The following is a 26,468-nucleotide window of genomic DNA, read 5'->3' as shown; positions in this document are numbered from 1 at the left end:
CACCGTCCAGCGTGTTGCTGCGAATATTGAACGTGGTTGGCGAGAGACCGGGGAAGAAGTAGCGCATTCCCCCCTCTCCATCGTGTAAGCACGAATTTCTTTCTAATGTCAAGTAAGCAAGCGCTTTGAATTCATATAACCGCGTGTCGTGTTATCTTTCGTGTCATGTTGGTTGTTGCGATCTTTTGTTTCATGTTGGCTCCCGTGTGACACTTACTGCGTTGTCTTCTTAGCTGCTTCCTTCACTGACGACAGCGTGCCATTTAATCACGTTCGATTCGCCTTGCTTATCCCCAGGAAGCACGGAACATTAAAATAATGTTATAAATTTGTTATGTGTTTTGAAGTAGTATTATTTGTTCCTTTCGAACGCTACATTATGCTTTAAGATTAACAAGTAGCGTGAAGTTTTTTACTACAAACCCTAGTTACCATTCCAAGTAGACAATATTCAAATGATGACTTTTAAATGTCATTATGATCATTGTTTAAGATCACCAAATAATGTTTATGTTCTACCATGAATATCCGTTGAATGTTCAAAATGGGCTTTTTCTGAGTATATTCTTCTAAAAGTTATATTATAACCGTGACTATAAAAGTGCTTTAGAAGAATCACTGCTTTCCAAAATTTTTCCTGCTTTTTTTTTTACGGTCAAGGTATTTTCTAATTAGCTGTATGTCACACCTAAGTCTATTAAATTGTGCCTGCCATATACTGCATGCACGCCACTGTTATTTTGTTTTGTTAGAAAGCTTTGCTTCCTACCCATTCCCTACTGTTGCTCACGAGACGCCCACCAGTGATGGCTACATAATCTTGACCCCATGGTATGAGTTCGGAGGTGCGGGCATGAGTTGCCTGTTGTGCTGTATTGCGGAGGCCACATTTCACTTATCATTGCGGAAACTAAAAGAGTTTTTTTCGTGGCCAGTATTTCTGCCCTGTGTAAAAAAGGGCAAGGACGGATAGGGCTCGTTGGTAATGCGCCGAGCTTAAATGAAACCAAAAACTCCAGCGTGGAAGGGGAATACAGGTAATGACAGCGTTACATGAGTATGGAATACGCAGACGCGGGTTCGATCCCGGCCGCGGCGGCCGAATTTCGATGAAGGCGAAATTCTGGAGGGCCGTGTACTGTGCGATGTCAGTGCACGTTAAAGAACCCCAGGTGGTCCAAATTTCCGGAGCCCTTCACTACGCCGTCTCTCATAGGGCTCCGCGGCTTTGCTGGCCATCTGGCGGCGACAATGTGAACTACTGGGGAGAGAAGCTGCCAGCGCGCGCCGTTGCGCGCCGGCAGACAAGTGCGTGCGCACGCGATCCGAGGGCGTCCTGAGCGCAGCAGGGTGCTGCGGCGTCGCCAGTTTTGTGCTCTTGTTCGGCGAGCGTGTTGTACAATTTGCACAATGGCAGAAGCGGCCCTACCTAAGCGGAAGCGGGGCCCGAAGTATTGCTGTGTTGTCGGCTGCCACAACAGTGCTGAAAACACCAAGGGGCTTGATCCACCAGTAAAACTCTACCGATTTCCGGGGCGATGGTATGAAAAAGAAAGACGTCAAGCGTGGATCAACGCAGTGAGGAGGGTTAGGTAAGTCCCTACAGCCATGCCGTGCTTTCGGCTGCGGCCGTTTGTATTTTGTGTCCGTTCGTTCAGGTTACAAGCCGGTACTCAACGCTGAGCATGCACGCGACGACTGCACTAACGATTACGGGTACTTGTTGCGTTCTCGCAAGCACAAGTGTAGTGGCTTTTGATTTTTCGTAGTGTTTTTTTTTAGGTGTGGCCGTCGTTGTTGCATGTTCGAACATGAATATGCTAGCGTGGTTTAACAAACACTGCGCTTTTAGGTGATTACAGTTAGGTGCTGTGAGAGCAGTTTTATCACTTCTAACGCCCGAAACCAGCTCAGGCAGTATGATAGACGCCGTAGTGATACAACATGCACGCTTGCTTTGTTTTGTTGTGAATTTATATCCTATTTTAACCTGTGAATGACACTCGTACTTAATATTATGCTGTACTCGAGGAGCTCGTGAATTCTTTGAGTTGCTACCTTCGGAACTTGCGCGATTTCGTCTGTGTCTGTGCGTGTGTTTGTGTGTGTCTTGGCAATTGCTAATATACAATACTATTCTTTGTTATGCAGTCCTGATGGAACTGTTTGGTTGCCTAAGGAGCACACACGAATTTGCAGCAGACATTTTGTAGGCAACTGCAAGAGTGACATTAGCCAACATCCAGCCTACATCCCTACCGTTTTCCCTCCGATCTACAGAAAAAAAGCACCTGACAAGGAAAGGGCGCAAAGGTATGAAACGAAAAAGTGAAACTGCCAATGTAAAATGCAGCTTTGTGTTTTTAATAAGTTCTGCTTTTTTATTTGATACTTTCAATCCCGTCATGGATTGTTACTGGGAGGGCATTCAAAATGGCAATGAGATGCAAATATAAAAATTAATTGCACGATGAGTTTGGCTGCACCCTGTTTAAGGTTGGTAGTAATGTTACTTTTACCGGTTCAGTGCAGGTGGCAAAGGCGTCTCAACCAGGCAATATCATCTAGAGAGCTTGGAGCAGGAAGCGAAAATCCATCACGAAGTAAAGACGATGAAGCGACAATGCATAAACCAGGAACCTCCATTACAGAGGACATTCACATGATGGATCTCAGCCATGCACCTCTGGAGATGAGCGCAGCTGCGGCTTCGACGATCAGCACAAGTGACTCGCATACTTCAATGAGTGTGTGTGGCGCAGGAGAAAGTCATTTCATTGCAAAGACAGATGCTGTGAGGACACCTTTTAATTATGGGATCATATTTCTGTGTATACAAAAAACGACACAAATTCAACATTAATTTTCTATTAATACAGCCCTTTCAACACTGTTCACATGTAGCACTGAAAACATGTCAGTGCAATACAACACAGTCATTTATACATAATTTTTTTTCAGGCATGCCAAACCAAAGAGTGTGTGGCTCAAGGAAAGCTTACTATACTTCTTTCTGCGACAAATGGAACTGATGCATCTACTCAAGTTGTGCATGCAGAAATGAGTCACAAGGTAGGACAATGCTGCGGTTTTCCCTTATCAGTTGTGCTTAATTGTAGCTAACAATTTATTAGGGCTAACAGAGGAGTTCTGGATTCAGTGCGATTACATTTGTTGTTAATTTTTATTCCTGTAAAACATTCTCTTATTTTATAGTGGTGGTGCTTATTTTCTTTTTGGAATGAATGAGCATAGTTGCAGGGAGATGTAAATACCAATTTTCATTGGTTAGTCCTCTTGCTAAAGTATATTTGCCTGTGAATTTCACCGTGTTCTCTGTTTATTCTGCTGAAGGTTGCAAGTACGGATGGCAACTGGAAGAAAAACTGTGGGTTTCAAGGCTTTCAGTCTCTAAAGCAAAAAGAAAAAGCGCTGCAAGATTTGTGTGGAGTGACGCTACAAGTCTTCTGCCTTCTCTTGAACCTGCTGCCTCCTCCGAAGTACAGGCGCAATACTATGTCAAAGGAAGATAGGCTGTGCTTGTTTCTCGCCAAGCTACGTCTTGGGATAACATATAATGCACTAGGGGTAATTTTCAGTGTTGCACCCTCAACAGCATCCACTGTTTTTAGGAAAACACTTGGTATTTTAAGCATCGCTCTGAAGGATTGGGTCTTCATGCCTTCCCGGAAAGCGATCAAACTTTCTTTGCCTGCCCCATTTAAGGAAAACTACCCGAACTGCACCTTAATAATAGATTGTACCGAGATCCGCACTGAAGCACCCTCAAACCCTGACTGTCAACATATTTTGTATTCACATTATAAGGGAGGATACACGCTGAAATTCTTAATTGGCATAATTCCTAATGGTATGATAAGCTTCGTATCCAAAGTTTATGGAGGGCGACACACTGACTCATTCATTACCCAAGACTCTGGCTTTCTGGAGCTTGTTAGACCAGGCGATTTAATTTTAAGTGATAAAGGATTTCCAAGCATCCGCACAACGGTAGAAGGAAAAGGTGCGGTGCTCCTCATGCCTCCTTTTAATTCAACGGGTGGTCAAATGTCTGATGATGACATAGACATGACTTACAAGATTGCCTCTGTACGTATCCATGTTGAGAGAGTAATCCAAAGGTTGAAAATTTTTCATGTTCTAAAGAACAGAGTACCGCTTAGCCTGATCCCACACATGAAGAAAGTATTTTCAGTGTGTGCTGCCCTAGTAAATTTGCAACCTCCAATAATTAAGCAGTAGGCCTGCTTTGCTTGATGTAGTCCATACATTACTTTCTATGAATTACATTCATAACAGTTCATGTTAGCATTCAAATGAGTTCATAACTCTTTAATTGTATGCATCCTAGCCAATAAATGGGTATGCTAATCACAGCACTGAGGACTTCTGTCTGACTTTCATTTGTTGTAAAAGGTTCTGTGTTGGTCACCATGTGTTTTGCACAGCAGATCTGTGCTTTTCACTTTTTATTCTCCCATAGATGGCAGCAAAAGAGTGAAAGCAGTGGACGCAAGCCAGTATACGGCACTGAAATGATATCACAGAAATATGGTTTATTGAACATTGCTTCATATCACCTCATCATAGGTGTAATGTTAAGAGATAGGAAGCGTACAGAGTGGGTAACAGGACAAACTTCAGTTGATGACATTCTAGTTGAAATAAAGAACAGGCATGGGCAGGACATGTAATGTGAAGAAAGGGTAACTGGTGGTCACTGATGGTAACAACATGAATTCCAAGGGAAGTAAACCGTAGTGGGGGGTGGCAGATAATTAGATGACATTAAGAAGTTTGCAGGCAAAGGGTGGATGCAGCTGGCAAAGGACAGGGTTAATTGGAGAGACATGGGAGAGGCCTTTGCCCTGCAGTGGGTGTAGTAAGGCTGATGATGATGATGACTTCATATTACAGAACTCTGATTTATTGAACATGAGCTACACCCGACTAAACTTAAATGAGACATCTTAAACTTAGACATCTGGCTAGCCTGAACAGTGCGACACATCTGGGCTGTCAGCCTGATGTACAATGAAAATGCAAAACAATGCACTGAAATTTAGTGTAGTTAACGCTTGTGACTGTTGTTCTTTGGACATAAAACTCTTGCAAAACAACGCTTGACACTTCCCTTAATTGGTCATGTGGTCTTTGCATGCTACTTTCAGTGGTATATTATTGATAACTTACATTTTTCAGTTTCACTATTGCTTTGTTAAAAGTTTATTTCATGCATTACTCTGCTTTTTTATTGAAATGCAATTTTATTATGGATGAATTATGTTAGAGCTTTATCTGGCGAATTTTTCTATGCTATGACTAGGGGACACTAGGGCTAACAAATGAAAAAGCTACCATTAGAACAAAAATTCATGCTCAAACACTTAAAATCTCCAGGTGTTCTAAATTAACATGGCACGTCCTTTCAAAAGGCACCTGTTATAGCCAGACTTGCTTCATGGCAATAAATATCACATAATGTAACACATTTTAAATACATAACTCCTGAACACAAAATTCTTAAATATGGTTAATTACTGGATATTCCTGGAATAAAAAATGCATAGGTGTTCAAATTAATACAGAATTCGGCATGTACATGATAAAAATGGTGGTTATATAATCTAAAATAACTTTAACAAAGCGTCTTGAATCAGCTAAAGAAATAAAGTATTGAGGCCTAGAACAACAACTGAATTAAGAACTTAAAATAAAAATACTCCATCTTTGGAATCAGATTCCACAGAAAGGCCCCATCCCGGTTTACTTTTACTATCACTGATTGTTTAGGACTGTAAACATACAGAATGGCCTTGTGAAGGTTCATTATATACATTTGGACTTGGATTTGAGTGTAGTAGCTATGTGTGGTTTTCAATACAATCTCATCCCCGCTGAAAACTAAGTAAGGCAGTAGGCTGCGCCTTTCTTCATACAGGATGAAAGGTTCATCTCTGAACTTATATGTGCACTTAATCTCAATGACCACAGTTTCGTCATCAATTTTGGCTATACCGTCTGGGCTGCAGCAAAGCCATGGTTGCTCTGGAAGCACGATGAGTCCTGTCTGAAAATAACGAATGGGATTAATTATTGCTTTATTTGAAAGAGCCAAGGAAGAGAAGACTTGACGTACAAAGAGAGACTCATGGAAGGCAAAACAGCAAGCAAACTTACTTGTACAATGCAAATACTAAGTTTTTGTTGGAGCTCATCTCGTGCAATTGCTTCTGTCTTGATACCTGAAAAAAACAATTTTGCGTCTTAGACGTCATTATTATGAAAATAGGACAGAATTCAATCTTGCTGTGGCACAGGAAGCACAGTGATGTGATTTGATGACAAAGCACAGCATGTTTTTCTTTTAAATGAAGTGATATGCTGCTGGAAAGCATACCGTAATGCATTGCAGCACTTGTGTAAGATGATTTCTTGCATAATTGTTCAGCTGCTTTCTGCAATCCGTCATCATTCTTTTTTGTCCTGATGACATGTGCTTTAGTGCTGCTTATGCGGACGTGACGCTCTTCATGCCATCTGCAAATTATAAGTATTATGAACATGATTTCATTCATTCTGTGTTGTGCTTGCTACCATTTGTTATATTTTTATTACATACCGTGAGCAGTTTGCCTGGCCCATTGTGTGAAGGCATAGGTCACATGGGTTCTCTTTAAGTACCACTTTTTCTGCATAAATCAGAGCCATCTTGTCATCCATTTCGCTGGCAAAATTTCTCATTTGGGTTTTTTCGTTTTCAAGAACCTCTAGGTATCTGTACACTGGTCTGTGCTTCATTGGCTGAAGTAAATCCTCTAGGGTTTCTTTCTCCAATTTCGTCGTCACTTGTTGAACAATATCATTGAGTACTTCCTCACAAATCATATCCTCGGCACTTGTTTTCTCTATTTCCAATATTTGTTTTAGTGGGCACACTATATCCGGATAGGTAAATATAATATTTGGGTCATGAGGCTTTCCTTCTTGAGTGCTAGTGTCCTGGCCTGTTATGAAGGACGAAAAAAAAAACAAGTTAATGGTATACTCAACAAATGCAAACAGCAGCTATTAAGGGCGGCGTGTTGAATGCACAGAAATAAAAAAGATAAGCTAAAGTAATTGGCCAGAAAGCATATTTTCAGGCTGCAGTGTTCAAGCATATAATAAAGCAGCGGATTCTACTCACAGGAGAAGAGGTCCGAAACGTCTTGTTCTAAGCGCCTCTTTCGTTTGTCGCTCGGCTTTCCCCATTTCTGGGGCTGGCTGGTGCACGATTTCTCTTCATTGTAGTTTGCATAGAGGCACATAGCAGCTGCATGCTTGCAATGAGCTGTGATGCCAGCTTTACATGTGCATCTCCCTCCTTGAATGACGAGGTTCCGCCTCTCCTGGCTTGACCACGCCAACTATGAGAGAAATAAATTGCCTGGGTATTCCTCAAACCAGCCAGGCATGCTAGACCATAAAACTAATTTTATATGAAAGGCAACGTCAGATTTTGGGTGACCTGGCTTATAGTTGGATGCGCCAAGAACATTGCTCAATTTTGCTAGGGCCACGTCTCCATCTCGTCATGCATGTTTCGTTGCATTACTGTTCGCAAATGCTCTGCTACTGCCTGCACTGTCTCATTATCTTATATCACTCTCTATCACCATCTGATCAGCCGTCCTATCACACGCATTGCTTTCCGTTAAAAATCATTGCGTTAGAATCGAGCCCGATTTTTCAAAGGCGCGCGCGCACTCACGCACACAGACTGAGTTTTATTTTTGCTTAACGGTATCGTCGTGAATAAAACTAAGGCCACTGTACATTTCCGCGCTTGCGTCGCGCGCACGACACCCGTGGCTGGGTATCACTCGCAGCTAACTACGCGTTCACGCCGCAGGTTTAGCGGCAGTAAGCCGAGTTTCGCAGTGCTTTAATTCAGCCAACCTCGCAAGCGTTAGTGAATTTCCCAACCATGCGACTAAAGCATCTGCCTCGTATTCGCCAGCACAGATGGATCGAGTGCGAGTCATTCATTGCCCTATTCATTGAGAGTCATTTATCGGTAGTTCGAGCATATAACAAAATGACAGACTTACCTCGACGTACACGTCGTACACGATGTGGTCGCTCACTTGCGATGTGCATTTCCCACTTAGCCGGGCTTCATCGTGGTCAATACTCTGCTCCACAGAGTATACATGCGAAATTAGCTTTTCACCTTTATTCAAGTTTGCTTTTCTGAAATATCTGTCAAGCTGAGCCACCTTTTTGTAGCCGCACTTAAGACGATACATACTGACGCTGGCGAGAGCTCGGCACGTGCACGGAAGCGAGCGCGGCTGAAAGGGCGCGCGCCAACGCGGATACCCCCAGTGTTTGTTTTTCTGTCGGGAGATGGCGCTTTTGTCAAAAGCAGTAGCGCCACTCTGCGACGCTGCGGTTCCCTATACCCTGAGTCACTTTGGGACGTTAAACCTTAATAAACCAAACCAGTATGGAATACGCTCTGTATATGTGCTCTCATACCCGGACATTTTGGGCAGGGAGATGTAATCCTGTCCTCCAAGCTAACAGAGCATTAGTAGGTTGAAGAGAGCGTTATTCTTAAATTACTCAACGATGTGCGCTCGTCGACAATACGGCTTTGCCTAGTGTTCTTGTAGTCTCATTCTGTTTTCTCTTTAAATGTTCAGTAGATTGCAATTCCCAAAACGACGGATGCGCAATATTGTTTGTGACACTATATAGTGAGAAACATAAAGGGTCTGGGTCGCTTCTCGTTGCAGAAAGGCTACGACATGGAGTCGGCGTGTAGCAATCACGGAGGCATCGAAAGAAAAATCCGTTGTCTGGATTCTGGGCGGATTGGGGCCAGGATAAATAAGCTACTGGCTACGTTAGAGCACAGTGGGTTGAACCTGAAAAGACCTTGTGGCCGTACAAGCTGCTGCTTAGCGAGGCACTTGCCCGTCCTGAACAAAACCTTGTACGAGGCGGCGATGCAGCTCACAGAACACTCCCCAGGAGCCCTGACGTTAAGCGCCATCCGAAGCGTTGACGTGGACGTGGCGCGTTCCGACAACTCCATAATGGAAGCTGCCATCCTGACCTGCTGGCTGCTGACACACCACCGCTGCATCAGGCGCCTTGTCCTGCGAGCCAGTGCAATTCCCGTATCGTGCTTTCCAGCTTTGCTCAGCGAGGCACTAGTGGCTAACAAGGGCCTCGTGGAGGTTCTAGCCGACCCATTCGATTTTAGCGAAACCTCGCGGCAAGTTTGCGAGTGCCGTGTTCTGGCTAATGCTTTAGGAAAAATATCGCTTGGACTCGTGTGTTTGGATGTCACACCTCTCATAATAGACCAGAATTTCGCGGAAGCCATCGCCAGTGCAATTTGCGGGGGTAACTTGCGCCGCCTGGTGCTCTGGAGTGAAATGTCGGTCACAGTCGCGAAGAAACTATTCTCGGCATCAACCGCTTCTACGAACTTGAGCTCGTTAGAGATCGCTGGCTATAAAGAGTTCTCGGAGTCGAATGCGGTAGTCCTCGCTTCCGCGCTGAAGCGCAACAAGACACTTCGGAAACTCTCGATAGAGCCTGTGGAAGAGGTTGCCGTTGGTATCATCCTCGCTTCCCTGGAACACAACGGCACTCTGAAGGAGCTGTCCCTTGCTTCTTTTAGTTGGCTCCCGCTATCCCTCTCTACACTGTGGGACGGCCTTCAAGCACTGCGGGCCAACACAGGTCTCAGCTGTCTCAAGATTACCAACACGAGATTCAAGAACAGCTTCGCTATGGTAATCGCAGACATTCTTCGGGAAAACAACACGCTTCAGGAGCTCAATCTCTCCAGCAACCGGATCGGCAATACCGGTGGTCGTGCACTGGCTAATGCCTTCATTCAAAATTTATCACTGAGGCGTTTCGACATCTCCGATAACCGAATGACTGGCGAAGCACTGGTGCAGAACTTCGTCGATTGCCTGGCTGTAAACAGCAGTCTTGAGTCTGTACGCCTCGGCAGATTTCACGTTTCTGAACAATGGCAGCCCGCATGGCCTCCGGCAGGAAATGTACATGCTCGTCTCCATGTGACATGGAACACATATGGACTCGAAGGCTGCGCCCAGCGTCTGCGAGAAGACGACGAGTTTCCTCGACTGTGTGTTGGGTGGACAGTTGACGCCGGTTCTTCTGCAATTGTGGAGTGGTTCTCCGCGGCTCGGACGATGTGTGCCTCGCTGACAGAACTCACCATCCAGTGCCCTAGGCGCGTTGAGTCGGTGAGCTCTGCTGCTGCGGTTGTGTCCTTTTTTGGAGGCTACAAATTCTCTGAAGAAGCTCGTCGTAATTCCGACACTCCGCTCGGACACCTTTGTCACTGCCGTCCTCAGCGGCCTCGCCCGCAACAAAAGTGTCTGCGACGTGGAGATCCACCAAAACCTCTCCAGCACCCCTGACGTCAAGGCTCTTCAGGCTGTTTTTCGTGCGAACCGAACCCTGCACTGCCTCAAGTTCGCAGCATACTGTCTGGGCAGCAAGTCTGTCGGTTTGCTGACGCGTGCTCTAGAGGACAATTTTGTGTTTTTGACATTAGAATTCAAACTCTTCACTCTGCGGGACGATATGCGACCTCTCCAAAGCGTCCTAAACCGGAATCGGTCTTTTCTGAATCGCGCCGTGGAATACGTGTTGGGCATGGCAGTGGATTCTCGGTCAGTGGGAGCTCTTGAACTACTCTCCGCGTGTGACTCTCTCATCGATGCAGTGTCCGATGCCTCAGGAAAGACGCGCGACGACAGCAAACTCCTGGTGCTTGAAGCAGTCCGCCGACAAAACTCTTCTTCCGAAGTGTTCAACTCAGTGCCCACGTGAAAACGTGTGGCAAGGAAATTGCAATTTCAAAAACAATGAGCAGCTTAGACGATTGTGCTGTGTGAGTGGCATCGTTTTCTTAAAAAGCCAGCAATGGATTGTTCATGATTTAGAGCACAAATCAGGTGGCGACAAAAAAAAACGTAAGTTGTATGTTTTCTCCTCTCATCCTAGTCTTTTTTTATTTTATGACGTTCTGCTGTAGTCACGAAAAAAGCATTTAATTGTGATTTTTTACAGTGGATATTGGAGAAACCGTTCCGCATTTTCCGACGGTGGTATACTTTTCTGGAGTTTAATGTTGAGTGGCTTTCTTAATATTGTCGCGCGCTTTGTGTCGGCAACAAAGCAGAGGGAAGAGTAGCGCACAGGTAGAAGAAGCTACTTGACCTCGCCTTACTGAGCTCTCTCTCCGCATTAGAGAACGTTTTAAATAAACGCTTCAGTACGTGTTGAGTACGTAGCAGTTGTGGTGGAGGTGCTGGCATGATCACCACAGAACCATCTCGACTTCGCTGTAGCCGTCGACGTCCCGGACTGTCCGTGTTGGCCATGAGAATGAATCAAAAAGGCTACTCACGACAGCCAAGTTCGGCAGCGCCCACATGGGAGCAATACCGTTAACCGCCGACCTTTTCTGGACTGCCAAGGGAAGACATGGATGAGTGGCTCATTCATTGCCAGGGGGTGAGCAAATGCAACCTCTTAGATGCCACCATTAAGCTGGCCAGTTCTGTTTGCTGTTAGGATGGTGCCGCGTTGGCATGGTTCGAGAACCACAAAGCGTTTTTAGCAAACGTAGCAAGGACATCGTGAGGCTAGACAGATCGAAGGACCAGCATGGTGATGTAGCAAAGCGAGCCCGGCTAGCGGAACAACGTGTTCAGCGCCAGCGTCAACAAGAAGGATCATTTCGAGAAGATATCATCATAAAAGCATTTAGACTAAATCGTCTGATGCTTACGCAGGCTTCCAGCATCAAACTGTCTGATCGCCCACCCAGTTTTCTGCTCAGAGTCTTCCTACCCTACTGCACGTTTTTTAAGAGCTTGTGGGAGAATTAGACGCGTACGTCCAACATAATTCGGGCTGAAGAGCTCGTAATAAACAGTATGACGCAGGAGTGCCTCTTTTGCTTTGCTTTTGCTAAGCATAGCTTCTTTCTCCTTGTAGCTGTAGTCCTCCGAACTGAAAACCGCAAATCCACCTTCCTTATCAGACAGCAAAAGCTTTATGCCTGCAGCTTTTAGTGAAGCCACTGTCCCCGGAACGTCAATGCGTGGTCCACACGTGAAACGGAAGGGCAGAGATTCCACGCCTTCCAGAATGCATCGGTCAGCTTCGGGCTTCGTCCTTGCCTTTGAGGCAGTGCATTGCACCAGGGCGGGCATTTCTGTGTTATCGACCTTTGGTTGGGTGCAGAATTTCGGCCCTCGCTCGAGGTTGTTCAGGACATCCGAGGGCACTGTGATGCCACCTATCTGGCGAACCTCTTGGCGGGCGGGCGGTGCCGCACGTTTTCTTGGTAGCGAAAGGAGCGAAAGGAACCTTTGCCACGTGAACTCGGTAATGCGATCGGCGATTTGAAGTTGTTGGTGCAACCTATGGCGGTGTCCTGCCGGCTGGCAGACTTGGTCTCAGGCGATGAACGGGCTTTCTTGGAAAAGCTGTACCTGTCACCAAGCCTCCCACCGCAGGATGCGGCACAGGCGCAGCCCATGTCGGCGTGAAGGTTGGAACGGGCCTACGAGAAGGGCCACAGCAGGGGGAAGGTAGTCATTCTTGATGGCAAACATGAGGAGCCGAGCCCGGCATGAGGCCGACACAAGCATCGCGGTACACAGGAAAGGATTGCGGAGAGCATGAAGATCGATAGAAGCGAAAGGGCCCGATGTAGAGAGAGAGAGAAAAACTTTATTATGGCAAGTGTGTTAGACCCCCCTTGAGTCCCTGGACCACCGCACGGTCCCACTCTACGTCGGAAAGAAATGAAACTCAGAAGAGCGGAGAGTTGGGCTTGTTGGTTCAAGATCATTGTGTTGGTTTACGATCTTTTTGTTGGTTTGAGATCAGCAAAAAACGCTGTGTACGGAATTCCGCTTTCGTGTGGCAGGTCCTAGGTAGGGCAGACTGGATGTTGTATTAATGACAGGTTGCGCGAGCACGCTAATTCTCAGATACTCAAAATGCCACTGCGGAATCGAACTTTGTCATTCACCGCCCAAAATGCAAATGCTCTCCCCTGCTTGACAAAATACGCATCATCAAGAAATATTTCAGCCAGCACGCTCGAGAAATCTGGGCAGCTTTTATCGCCAATAAAAAAGATCACACTTGTGTCAGTGCACCGTCTATCAAATACTTTCAAAAGAAACCGCTTTTGGGCATAAATCCTAATACTGGCCAGCTACCTCCCCGATGTGCCTTAGTTAACCCCTGTTGGTGGTGTTCCTGTTTGCTGTTTGTTTTCACCAGTTTATCCCGCTTTTTTTGTTGCCGTTTGATCGCCCCTTTTCTTCCTTTCGGAATGAGCGCGTGCCTTTCAACTCGCCACTTTCACTACATCCTTGACACACGCCCGCAGCAGTTGAAAAAAATGTTTCCCGTGTTATTGTTTTCCCTTGTTTGTTTTCATCCACTCCCCCTTTGTTACCCCCGTTCACCTTATTGCCGGTTCGTCTCTGGTTAAGTTTCTCTTGTCGTGAGCTGAGCCCGTGCCTTTTCCCTCGCCATCTTTTCGGGCAGCAAGTTGGATCTGTTTTCTTGATTGCGGGGTTGCGGTGTGTATATATGTCTGTATTTCTGAAATAAACGCCAGTTGCTAGTCAGCGCCTGTGTTGTGTTCTCGCTCCGTCCTGTGTTAGCGATGTTCCCAATATGATTGTAAACCGACAAGCCCAACTTTCCACTGTTCGGAGTCTATATAAACACTATGCTAACGCTGTGTTCGATGATGTTATTTTAATCATCAAGCAGTTACTGGAGAACAAATACAAATTATTATTTACTAAGGACTTCAGATCATAACCAAAAACATCTTCAAGCGTTGTGGCTCGGAAATTTTTCCACTTTTCGTGCAGTAATGATGTTTTTTCAACACGAATTTGCAGTTAAATATCTGTGAGGATTCCTGCTATAGATCGCATGCGCAGCCCAAAAAAATTAAACTGTGCGTTACCTATCTGCCACTATTACTTACGGCACCGTTAACGGCTGGCTATATGAGTTTGAGGTCATGTTATCCGTTTGAAGGTACGCGTGGGAGGTGCATGTACGAATATTGGTGCATTTTAGTGCGTGTCGCCCTTGTGCCCCACTCTCATTGCAAAGTGTGTATTGCACCTTTGGCATAGACAGGCCTGGTCTTGCACGATGTTATGCCTCAGCTCCCTGCCAGCCTAGGTGGATTATAACGTCGACTCTCTCGTCCGGCTTAGCCACGGCGACGGCAAGTCTCCTCTGGAAGTAGACAGCGCACCTTTGGCAGTGCACTCTGTATACATGCCGAAAATAGCTCTCAAGGCCTGCCGTGATGGACATTGAAGAGAGGACCCGGGTGCCATCTGGTCCAAAAAGTTACTGAAGACACTTAGGGAATTCTAAAGTGTGCTTGGCGAAAGCCTCGACTGCAGCGAGACGTCTGGCGAAGGAGCGGCGGTGCAGCTGCCACCTCCGACGCGCGCGCTCGTTCTACCGCTACTATGTGACGTCACGGTTGCTATGCACAGCTGCGCACCCCACGGGTGCACCGGTTGCCAAGGAGGGAAGGAGGTCCCAGCGGTAGCAACGGAGCGCCGCAGATCCCCGGCTGTAAGAGAGGAGACTGCGTTCATTTTGAGGAAAGGAAAGGCGTCTTATCAACTCTGTGGTTTAGTGGACACCTCGATAACACTTTAAGCTAATTCCGGCGTTCATTGATGCCCTCTGACATAGACAGCGCTGTAGACTGCGTTGATTTGAAGGAAAGGAAAGGCGCCTTACCAACTCTGTGGTTTAATGGACACCTCAATAGCACTTAAAGCTAATTCCGGCGTTCCGTGCAGCACTCAGTCTTTCGCCGTTCACTACTTTAGTCGCTAAAGTTGCTCGTAATTTGCTTTCGCAACCTTCCGGGCTTAACGAAGCTAAGCCTCTGCCAATTTTTTTCTTCTATTCCTATTAAGTTCAAGGCGACTCACTCGTTCCAGCACAGCTCCTGATTGCAGCGGCTCCATGCGATTACATCTACACGTAAAGACGTTCATGCACCAGGGACAAAGGCATGGTAAAAGCAAAGGCAACAGCCAGCGAAGGGAGCACCTCCTCTGACCGTTGTATAGCCCGTTCAGGCTCCATTTAGCCCGCCAAATCACAGATATCATACATACAGCCGCACGGGCACCCAATGCCGATGACGTGATGTCGGTGACGTGACAAACTTCAGTATTTTGATCACATACGCCCGTCTCGCATTTCAATATGGCAGCAGAAGAATAAAAGAACAGCTCGAAAAGATGTGGAGCAATCAGCAAGCCTGTGAGATACCCTGAAAGCTCAGGGTAGCGCAGAGTGAGAACAGATAAGCTACAGATCGCGGAATCTAAAAATTATTTCAAATGCAGAGCACAAGCAGGCCCGGGAAGAAGGTTTAAAGTTTTTATAGTGCGCAAAAAAAAACTATTCGAACATGTCAATACAAGGAGTAAAAGGTGAAATGTGTAGTGCGTGACAGCTGGTCAAATGATGTCTTAGATCTGGACAGTTTCCACGTGACTCAAATCAAGCAGGTATAACGTAGGCAAGAACTTTCAACATTCAGTACGACGATGCGAGGAAAATAGAGCGAGCGCCAAATCAGACACATGAGAAGCAGGCGAAAAATTCGTCGTATCGGTTAAATACGAAAATACCGGCCTTGTTCTGGAACGATTACTTTTTTCCGTAAACGAATTTTATGGGATTCCAAACCGCACAACCGTATTCTAAGACAGTGCGAATCAGAGTTTTCTAGATAACTTGGGTATCCAGGGGAGAACACGCAAAGTGCAGTGCATAAATTAAGTCTATGGGGGCTCTGTTAGAATGCCTTCGATGTGTCTATACATTGACATAATGTGCGTGATTTGTATTCCAAAACGCTTTATAAGAGACAGTCTGTGAATGAATGTGGGAACAAATTACTAGATGTGCGCCTCAAGATTTTCATGAAAGCAGTTTTGGATAAATTAATCATCATTTCTCATTTAGCGCCATATGTAGCCATATGCAGAAATTTGCAAAATAATCGTTAAGAAAGGCATGAATCTCAGATCTCAGGACGTCTCCAATGAACAGCGGCGTTCTCTTCCCACTGAGGCACGTTTCGCTTCTCACGTAACACTTAGAGTAGGCGATGTATTGCTACTCGTTGGCCCAGGTGAGAGCACACTGCAACTCAGCAATCATGCACGCGCTGCACATTGTACATTAGCTGCAGGCCGCAAAGTACAGTACAGGGCAGTTTTCAAATAAATTCAAAAGCAGCAATAAAGAACTCCATCAGCGGAAACAAACTAGAGGGAGCGTTACGCAACACTTTGTAAAATACTTCCCCTTTTTCCACCTAGTGCTGGCACTTAATGCATACAGCAGCACTCAGACAGTGCGAGGTGCTTACAGCTGTTGTGCGCAAAAACTAAATTTCGATGACGCAAGTTGGGCAGAGTCCACGTTAGGCGACACCCAAAATCCAAGCAAGTTGTTCTATGAGTTCGTTTCGGGTATTCTCGGCTTGGATAAGCGTAAACATGGGAACATCACAACCTCAGTGTCAACAGCCTTGCAGCAGCGTTTCTCATTATTCTGATACATAAAGTTTCAGAGTCTCCAAGCTGTTTCCAAAACAGCTTCCCGAGGATTAAATAGAACAATAAACAACATAAACAGACTAGAAAATTACGGGAATCTTGATGTAACCATTAGAGGAATTCGCTAACTAAGATAAGTGCAGCCCCACATACATGGAATGGGCACTTTTGTTACTCAACGTCAAAAACAAGAACAATAATGAAAATCACAAATGGCAACGCGAGATCCTTTCAATGGAAGCACGAAAAAATAATGCAAATTTCGGCGGTGGTGGGTGAAGGCTATTCCTCTTTGAGTCGGTTTTTCCAGGTCAAGCATTCATCTTTGTAGAAGTGACGTTGCAGGCGTCCCTCTTGGCCATATGTTTCGAGCTTTCGCATTGGAACGTCCTAAGAACGTTCCAGCATGCATTAAAGGAACGTTGATATAGCTTCTGCTAGACTGGTCGGAGCTTGCGGGACAGCGGTAGAACGCCTCGCGAATGTAAAAGTACTGGCTGTGCGATAAGCTCCAAAAGCTTCCTGTCGCTTCAACCTTGAACCAGAGCGGCTCGGAAAAGGACTTGAGCACCGACGAAAGGCCCAATGAAGCCGCCACTATGTCTACATCGCTGAAGGTAGAGGGTGCACTTGTGCCACCGGCAAGGTAGTGCTCTCGGAAGCAGCCGACGAGCTGTTTCATACGAAGGCGAGCTTGGTCCGACCACAGCCCCGTCTCGCTGAGGAGAAAGCGCCAGAGGATTCCGCCAGGGACCAGGGAATGATGGGCGTGTTGAAGACGTCTGTGTGGGCGGCGTCGTTCCGTATGAACGCATAGACGACCGGAGAAGTCAGGATGTTTGTACCCTTGTGGAGTGAAAGGTAATGCCGGCCTCTTCCACTGGTTTCCTCCGCACTGATTGCTAACGGCAGGCCCTAGCGCGCCAGGCTGAGCCGCGCCTCGAACTCGTAGGCACGACCATCGAGAATCCTCTCGAGGAAGCTCTGTGTCAGACTCGTCTCCCTGATTGCCGGACGAGCGCTTTCCCACGGCATGACCAGGGCCATGCCGGCAAAGAAGGTGTCCAAATATTTTTTTGTCGACGCCGCTGAAGAATGAGCTGACAATGCGGTCGGTCTGTATGGCCTCAATTATGGAATTCACAACTCGGGTCACCTGGAGCTTCTTGTCGGGCGTAATAAACTCGTCCGTGTACATTATGTCGCGAATGCTCGGCATCAGCTCGATTTGGCGCGTGCAGAAGATTAGCCTGTCTGGCTGAGTGTGCACGGCGGGCCAAGCGAGCTCAACTAAACCGTTGTAGACGCTGCATGCGAGCAGGTAGGAGACCCCAGCGTCACTCACGCTTTTTTCTTGGGAGGTGAGGGCGTCAAAGAGGGCGTGGATTTGACCTGTGCCGCTCACGATGACTTCTGTCACGTGCTGCAAGCCGACCGATGTCACCTCTAAAGCTTTCCTGATGTCCCAATTCTGCAAGAGCGCGGAGAGGTTAAGGCCAGTGTAGTGCTCAACGTTGACACCTGCCGGATCAGGAGCTTGCAGTGAACCCGCAAAAGTAGTCACCTCGGCAACTTTTACATACTTCCCAGCAAAATTATTGAGCTTCTCAAGAGAGTCGTTAAGGCAGTGTTTAAACCGGTGGTGGTGGTGAAAACATTTATTCAGAACAGGAGGTGTTTGGATCGGCCCGTAAGGGACTGATCCTTACAAACACTAGGTGGAGGTCCCTAGTTTGGGATCCCAGTGGCGGTAGCCGCCGCCCGGGCGCGCCCTACTAAGGCTTGTTGGGCCTGTAAGTCGTGGCAGCCGAGCAGGGTCGCCTCCCAGTCCTCCCGGGTTGGGTTGGGGATAGGGGGAATGGCCGGGTTGGAGGGGCAGGCCCACACCATGTGATAGGTGTCCGAAGACACCGCACCACAGTGCGGGCAGTTGCCGCTAAAGGAGGGGTCAAAATGTTTTAGTGCTGCCGGGCACAGCAATGTATTGGTGAAGAGGCGGATAAGAAGCCGCTCATCCGCCTTCTTGAGGCCTTTACATGGGCTAGGGTAAAGGCGATGGCTATCTTGAAAGTAGGTTGCGATATTTTTGAACGTATAAACCGGATTAAAATCGGGTTCCTGATCAGGTGGGGAGGAGAAAACAGCCCGGTGAGAGAGCGCGCGGGCGGCTGCGTCTGCTGCCTCGTTTCCTGCCAACCCCTGATGAGCAGGGGCCCATATGAGGTGACGGTGTGCGGGGTCCGTATCCCGTATGCAATTTTGGTATATTCGATAGGCTAGGAAGGGAGTGCTGCCTTGTTCGACGTTCCGACAGGCCCCTCGCGAGTCGGTAATTGTGTATTTTGAATTGGAATGTGAGGCCGCGAGAGCAATCGCGACCTCTTCTGCTTGTGTTGCACTGCGGGCTCTGAAAGTGAGGCCGTTAACTGTGTTGCTGTTGTGAACTACCGCGGCCGTGTACCATCCCCCGTGGTGAGAGCCGGAGGCGTCCACGTAGTATACACCTGTTTTGTTGCCATAATATCGGGCTAGCGCTTCCGCTCGTGCCAGGCGCCGACCATTATGGTCTTCATGTGACATGTTTGCTGGAAGATGCCGCACGTGAAGGGCACGTCTCCACAGTTCCGGGATGCGAAACCTGTCTTCCATTGGAGGGGTGTGTTGTATATGGAGTCGAGCAAGAAGGCGGCGACCCGACTCCGTTAGCGACAAACGCTTGTACTGGTTTGTAAGGTGCGCCTCCCGGAGCTCCCGGAAAGTATTCACCACCCCAAGGGCCATAAGCCGGCTGTTTGAAGTAGTGATGGGGAGGTCAAGGGCACGTTTAACAATTTTGCGAAGGATGACCTCAAGGGCATCCTCCTCTTGTTTCCGTAGGTGGAGATAAGGAGTCGAATAGAGAATTCGACTAGTTACGAAGGCGTTTGCCAGCCGCAAGGCATCCTTACTTCGTAACCCTCCGCGTTTGTTGGAAACCCGGCGGACCATGCGGCCCACCTCGTCCCCCACCTTACGGAGTTCGGCCAATGTAGTGTCTGGCCGCCTGTGTTTGTGGATGTAGAGTCCGAGTACCCGTATCTCATCACATTCGCGTATGGGACCACTCTCGAGAGAAAGAGATATTTTAGTTGTGCACTTCTGTGAGGGGCGGAGGTGCACAAATTCCGATTTTTGAGGGGAACATTGAAGACCGCAGCGACGGGCGTAGCGGTCTACTATCGTCGCCGCTGTTTGCAGGCTGGTTTCAATATCCCCTGTGCTCCCCTGCGTGGCCCACAGAGTGATGTCATCGGCGTACAGGGCGTGCTGCACGCCGGCGACACCACTCAGCTGGGCCGGCAGATGCATCATGGCCAGATTGAAGAGCAGCGGGGAAAGTACCGCGCCTTGAGGGGTTCCCCGCGTGCCGAGTAGGTAAGGACCATGGTCTCTATCTTGAATTCGAATGTAGGATTGACGATCCATTAAAAATTGGCTTATGTATCGGAATGTGTTGAGGCCACAGTCGGTGTTACTTAGGTTAGTGAGTATGATCTCATGTGTTACATTATCAAATGCCCCTTTAAGATCCAAGGCGAGTACGACCCGGTCATTATGGGGGCATTCGAGGGGGTCAAGGGCTTCCCGATTGAGTTGCAGGAGGACATCCTGTGCGGATCTGTGTGGGCGGAATCCGAACATGGTGCTCGCAAAGACATGTTTGTATTCAAGATATGTAGATAACCGATCCCGCACCATCGTCTCCATTAGTTTGCCCACACATGAGGTGAGAGAGATGGGGCGGAGGTTATCTGTGTCAATTGGTTTGCCAGCTTTAGGAATAAAAGTGACCAAAGCCGTTTTCCATTCGATTGGCAGGGGGGTGTCCCCGCGCCAAATCGCATTGACGTATTCCAGGAGGGACTGGTATGCCAAGTCGGGCAGGTTCGTCAAAAGCTTGACGGTGACCTTATCCCGTCCTGGCGCAGTGCCCCGTTTCATTTTGGCGAGAGCCGCCCGCAGATCATGGAGCTGGAAAGGTTGATCCAGCTCCGTGTTCTCTCTGCCTGCATAAGAGTACGCAGATCCACGGGGGTCTTGGGCTGTACACAGATACTGGTCCCGAAGTTTCTGTGCCAGTTGAGTCGTGTTGCCAGGAAAAGCGTGCATGGCTCGCTGCAAATGTTTTTGTGTTTCGGTTCGTGTTTGGGTTGGGTCGATTAGGGCTCGAAAGAGACGCCACGTGTTTCGGCTGGACATTTGTCGCGCGGCCGTGTTGCATCTATCTACCCAGTTGGAGTCGGCGAGTTGGGCCGCGTACTCTGCCGCTTTCTGGGTAAGCTCGGCAATTCGAGCTTTAAGCTTTCTATTGTGTTTCTGGCGTCGCCAACGGCGGACGAGGCTGCGACGGGCTTCCCAGAGGTGTAGAAGGTGGTTATCCACATCCGTGACCGCCTCTGAGAGCTGGATGTGTGTTTCGTGCGAGGAAAGGTGTGCCAGCAGCTGTTGGGACCATGCTGTGTAGCCTTGCGCGGAAATGGGTGTATTATCAAGTGAGTTAAAATTTTGCCTGAATTTCGTCCAATCTGGGATACGGGCTTGTGTTCTAGGACGCTTGAGAGGGCGTGTGCGTAGTGTAGTGTTAATGATGCAGTGGTCTCTACCGAGGGTCTCCTCGGTGTTGAGCCAGTCTGCGTGTTGTATGTTGCGAGTGAAGGTTAAGTCCGGGCACGTATCCCGTGTCACGGAGTTTCCTAGCCGTGTTGGGTGGACGGGGTCCGTGTGGAGGGTGAGGCCCAACGTGGACGCAAGCTCCGCCAGCCTACGTCCGCGCGACTCCTCCTTGCGATACCCCCACAGCTGACTGGGAGCATTAAAGTCGCCCACAATCAGCAGGGGATCGCGGCCCGCTACTCTTAGCGCGCGGCTAAAGAGGTCCGCAAAAGTCACTCGCTTGAGTTTGGGAGCGCAGTACACGTTGAGTATATGCAACGGCGGGTCCCTGCGGCGGAGTGGTAGGATAGTCACCATTACATAGGAATACTCGAGCTTGAGGTCGAGATCCACTAGGTTGGCTGTGTAGTCTTTGTGAACGAGAAGACAAGACGCGGGGTCCTGTTGGAACGTCGTGAAATTTGAAATTTTGGCGCCCAGGCCTGGCTCTTGGAGGGCAACCACGGCTGGTAAGGACCCGAAACTTTCAAGGTAGAGGCGGAAATTGGCCCGCTTAGTGCGGTCCTTAAAGCCTCTACAGTTCCACTGTGTTATTGAAGTTGACATGGCCGAATTGGAGATGGCGGAACTCCTTTGATTAAGGTGTCTCGCCATGATTTAAAATTCTTGGGGGGGAGGAGGAGGGATTGGCTGCCTCAGAGCCAGCTACTTGCGCCATCAAGGGGGTGATGATGGAAGGAGCGGGGCAGCTGTCCTCATTGTCCGAATCAATAATCAGACGGTTGAATTTTGAAGGACGGGATACGTCCCTAATGGGCCCCGTCCGACGGAGGAGGCGGGGGTTGTCCAAGATGTGTTTTGATACTACCGCGGGGACGGCAGATTTGACCTTGGTCAAGATTTGGTACATGGCGGTCTCGATCATAGATCGTAATTTAGAGGTTAAGCGCTCCTCCATCGCGGAGATGGCTGTCACGAGGGCAGGCGAGATCTCCGCGTCGCTCTCCATTGCGTCCGAGTTCTGCGGGCTCGGAGCGGCGGACGCCAATTTTGATTCTAAATTTTGAATTTTGTTGAGCAAAAGCTCATTCTGTGCCCGGAGCACGTCGATCTGTTTTTTGTATTCCGCGTCGAGTGCGGAGACGGTAACTGGGGAGGCGGGGGAATGGGAGGAGGAGGAGGCGATCTCAGCCCAGCTGCTCACCTGTTGTTTGCCGTGTTGAGACGCTGATGCCCGGGCGCCGGCAGCGCCATTTGTCTTGAGCGCAGGGAAGTGGCCAGCGTCCCTGCCGCTGGGCGGTGGCGGTGGGGGCGTAGTCTTGTTCCCGGGCGGTGACTTCACCGAGGATGATGATGATGACGTTTTGTTGTCGATGCCGTCAGCCCCACGCGGCGTTCCGCCACCGGCACCTGAATTGGGATGACTGGGCTGCCGGCCAGGTCGCTGTTTTCCAGGGAACTCGGAGCGCCTAGCCTTGCGGCCGGGCACCTTGAGCTGCATGAATTTACCCGTGCAGTCCCGGGAGTTGGTGGCGTGGGCTTGCCCACAGACTGCACAGGACGGAGTGCACTCATGCGGTGTCTTCACCCCGTCGACGGTCGACACCGCACTGCCACAAAGGCCACACTTTTGATCCGGGCAGGGGCATGTGTCCGCTCGGTGTCCCACGGTACCGCACCGCACGCAGGCCGGGATCGTTTTCTTATAGGCACGCACAAGGGTGACTTCTGAGTTGTAATGAACGTATCGCGGCACCACTTTGCCCACAAAGGGGAGCGCCGCGACGTCTGATTTTCCAAGCTTGCGGATATCGGCAAGCTCTCCAGCACGCCACTGGATCTTGTTTTGCAGAGACTCACTGGTCTCGTGCTTGGCCACGGTGATGACGCCGCGGCACACGTCACCAGTGAGCTTCAACTGGCCGTACATAGAGAGCTGGCCTTTCGGTGTTGTTAGTTCGAAGTCCCGCAATAGCTTGTCTGCGACGTGCGGCTCTCGGGTGCCTGCCACGATCAGGTTTTGCTCCCATGTGGGGAGCAGGCTGAGCGATGCTGCGGCCTTGGCGCCCAGGTAGGCCGCGAACGCTGCTCCCAGCTCACCATGTTGAAAGACATCCTTCAGAGCGACGGTCACCCGGGGCTTCAGGATGATAACGATGTCTTCGGGATGAAGCCGCGGAAGCCGCTTTGGTTTCCAAGCAGGTCCCTGGGGCCCACCGTGAAGCGCTGCAGCGCGCGCAGCAACGCTGTGCCGTGTTGAGCGGCCTGGCGACGTGGCGTCCGCTTTCTTGGAGTTAGCGTTCCGCTTGCGGGAGCGGCGTTCCACTAGCTTGAATAACTTCAAGTTCTCGATGGGCGCAGAGTCCGGGCTATCAGGCGCTGGATTTGCTGGAACCTCGGACCAGGCCATGGCGTCCGGGTCGTAGCCACGTTGTAAGCTTGGCGTAGCCATCTTGCCGCGGGTGGGCGACTCACTCACGGCCGGGCGCCGGCGTAGACGTTAGGCCTAGCGCCGCCGCCACGATACCCAAGTGAATATCGGCCCTAAATGGCCTAAATTTTGCCCCACCTGTGTGCGAGAGGTATGCACAGGTGGCTGTCGTCTTCGGGAAGCCAGACGCGGCTGTGTTGACGGGGTTGCGGTCGAAGATCCGTGGCTCCAGCCAAAACTTGGCGGAACCGATGCACTGACGTCCTCTCGCTCCGCGCGCTCACAGCGACCCCCTTTAAACCGGTGATCATTCAAGTCAAGGAGTGGCTTCAGGGAAATTGGAATAGCGCTATGTCCTTTTAAGGTGACCGCCACGAGGGACGGAATACTGTACTTGAGATTGCTGAGGAGGAGATAGGCAAGCAGATTCGTGGTTCCACCATCCCGCAGGTATACTCCGCCCGTGCTGACAAGAAATGCGGCTAGCTTTCCGACCACGGCGTTTTGGCCCTAACCCGAATGCAGACATGACTCGAACATGGACCTCAAGAAGCCGCTCACCTGGCTTCGAGACCCGCTAGGCGTCATAGCGGAGCTGGGCTTCATGCCTCGGTTCGAGCTGAGGGGCGACGGTAAGGTGTTGGATAGGTTTCCCATCTTACGCCAAGCATTATTTGAGCACACGAACTCAAAGAAGCTGTCGCAAGGCTCCAGCGTCGCGTTCACGTATCTCACGAGTTCCGTGACTTCGCCGGGACAGCAGAAGTGTGATCCACCACCGTCGCCCGGCGAGTTTCGTGTGGCCACGGTCGTCTTCAACACCAGAACTGCGGCGAACGCCAAAACGACGAGGACAGCGAAGCAAGCCATCAACGGCGCCGCACCACAGCTGCGGTCCACTCGGCGGAACACAGCGTCGGGGGGAGCCAAGATGGCGACTGGTTCTGCAGGTGCCGTGGCAACTGAGTCTTCATCATCCAAAGCCGACCGTATGGGAGACCTCTTCGTTCCGGGCGCTCGCAAGCCCTTGAACGCAGCGGCTGCATTTAGTACTGCGGGCGAGGTCTCCTGGTGCTGGTCCAGATGCAGCTCGGCATCGCTCGGCGTCAAGGCGATCACCATTGCCGAATGGGCCTCGGCCAGGACTCCTTTCTCTGCAGCTTCAAAAGGCTCCGTGCCAACTGTCTCGTGGTCCTGGGGAGATTTATCCGATGAGGAAGACGGCGACGATGGGTCCGAAGGCGTGGACGGCGAAGACACCGCAGGAGACGTCGGGTGTCGGAGACCGGAACCAGACGGCAGATTCGTTTGCTCGTGCCTTTCCATGCGGTTAAATTCAGCGCCGCACCTTCGGTACCTTTTGGAGCCAGCCGAATTCTGGCTGCAACACAGCGCAGCAGCAGGACAAGACGTGTCTCGGCGCTCCGACACAAGCTCGCGCGGGAATCCTGGAAGACACGTGGTAGCGTTGGAGAAAAAAGAAGTACTAGTGGATGCTATTTTAAAATTACTCCTTTGTAATAGCCAATTTTTTTTTTTTCAAAATAACATCCTCGCCTCAATAGCGTTATTAAAAAAAGGGATCTCAGCTTCTTCGTTCTAACACTAGTAAATACTAGTACGTATTCTAATACCATAGTCCTTCAATGTTTTTTTTTCCCCGTCACGAAACTCCGGCCTGAGTTTCATATAGGAACAGCGCGCGCCGCTAGTGGCGCGACTGTCGGTGGGCAGGTGGGCAGCTAAGGTATTTAAATATTTATACAGAAAGAGCGTTGACTCACAGTGGCGGAAAAGAACTAGAAAACTAACCAGTAAGTATTCCGGTTATGAGGACGGAGAAAGAAAGAACATTAAACGACAGGTTAAAAACGCGGAAGTTAAAAATTGGATGAATTCAACGGAAAAGAAACATAGTGCAGAATTGTATGGATACTGGAAAAGGCAGATTAGGAAAGAATTTTTCTATGATAACTCTAGAGGCAGTGCCCTACTCTTTGAAGCTATGTCAGGGTGTCTTAGAACGCGCAGCTATGAAAAGAAATTTAACGAAGAAGATGACACATGTGCAGTGTGTGGTAGATCTGTGGAAACAATTGAACACCTCATAATCAAATGTGATGGTATCCATCCGGATGTCGATGCAGGCACAGTCACTCTTCCTGGGGCCCGAGGGTTTAAAAATAACAATGGTCACGTAAATAGATCTGCAGTGGAAGTTAGCAAAAAGCAATTGGAGGATTGGTGGCTGAAAAGCAGAGATGTGGCATAAGGTTAGAATTGTAGGAAACCGTAGGTAAAGATGATGGCGAATCTTAATGAGAATTGCCAACACAGTAAACAAAAAAATAGTAAAGAAAAGCTGAGCATGGTGGCAATTTCCACCACCCCGTTTCAAAGGGGGCGCTCCTATCCATCCACCCACCCACCCACCCACCCACCCACCCATCCATCCATCCATCCATCCATCCATCCATCCATCCGTCCACCCGTCCATCCATCCATCCGTCCCTCCGTCCATCCATCCGTCCGTCCGTCCATCCGTCCGTCCATCCATCCATCCATCCATCCATCCATCCATCCATACATCCATCCATCCATCCACCCATCCACCCACCCACCTACCCACCCACCCACCCATCCATCCATCCATCCAATCACCCACC

The 26,468-nt window shown here is 49.0% G+C and overlaps 2 protein-coding genes across 2 annotated transcripts; one reads left to right on the top strand and one right to left on the bottom strand.

The window, feature by feature from the left end:
- Window positions 1–1,338: 1,338 nt before the first annotated feature.
- LOC149370613 (uncharacterized) lies at window positions 1,339–4,393 on the top strand. The gene is made up of 5 exons (XM_089583800.1): window positions 1,339–1,592; window positions 2,152–2,313; window positions 2,533–2,794; window positions 2,962–3,072; window positions 3,355–4,393. Exons 1-5 carry the CDS (start codon window positions 1,411–1,413, stop codon window positions 4,261–4,263), a joined length of 1,626 nt encoding a protein of 541 aa, XP_089439926.1. The 5' UTR covers window positions 1,339–1,410; the 3' UTR covers window positions 4,264–4,393.
- An 846-nt stretch (window positions 4,394–5,239) lies between these two features.
- On the bottom strand, window positions 5,240–7,399 carry LOC149370612 (uncharacterized). The gene is made up of 5 exons (XM_089583790.1): window positions 7,211–7,399; window positions 6,644–7,028; window positions 6,422–6,561; window positions 6,202–6,266; window positions 5,240–6,091 (listed from the first exon to the last, which is right to left on the bottom strand). The coding sequence occupies exons 1-5, from the start codon at window positions 7,329–7,331 to the stop codon at window positions 5,705–5,707; spliced, it is 1,098 nt and encodes a 365-aa protein (XP_089439916.1). The 5' UTR covers window positions 7,332–7,399; the 3' UTR covers window positions 5,240–5,704.
- Between the last annotated feature and the right edge of the window lie 19,069 nt (window positions 7,400–26,468).

Source organism: Amblyomma mixtum, chromosome 1 (assembly GCF_055824585.1).
Source record: "Amblyomma mixtum isolate Tamu chromosome 1, ASM5582458v1, whole genome shotgun sequence".
NCBI classification, from domain to species: domain Eukaryota; kingdom Metazoa; phylum Arthropoda; class Arachnida; order Ixodida; family Ixodidae; genus Amblyomma; species Amblyomma mixtum.
The sequence above is the reverse complement of the archived record's forward strand: the minus strand, read 5'-3'. Positions and strand labels throughout refer to the sequence as shown.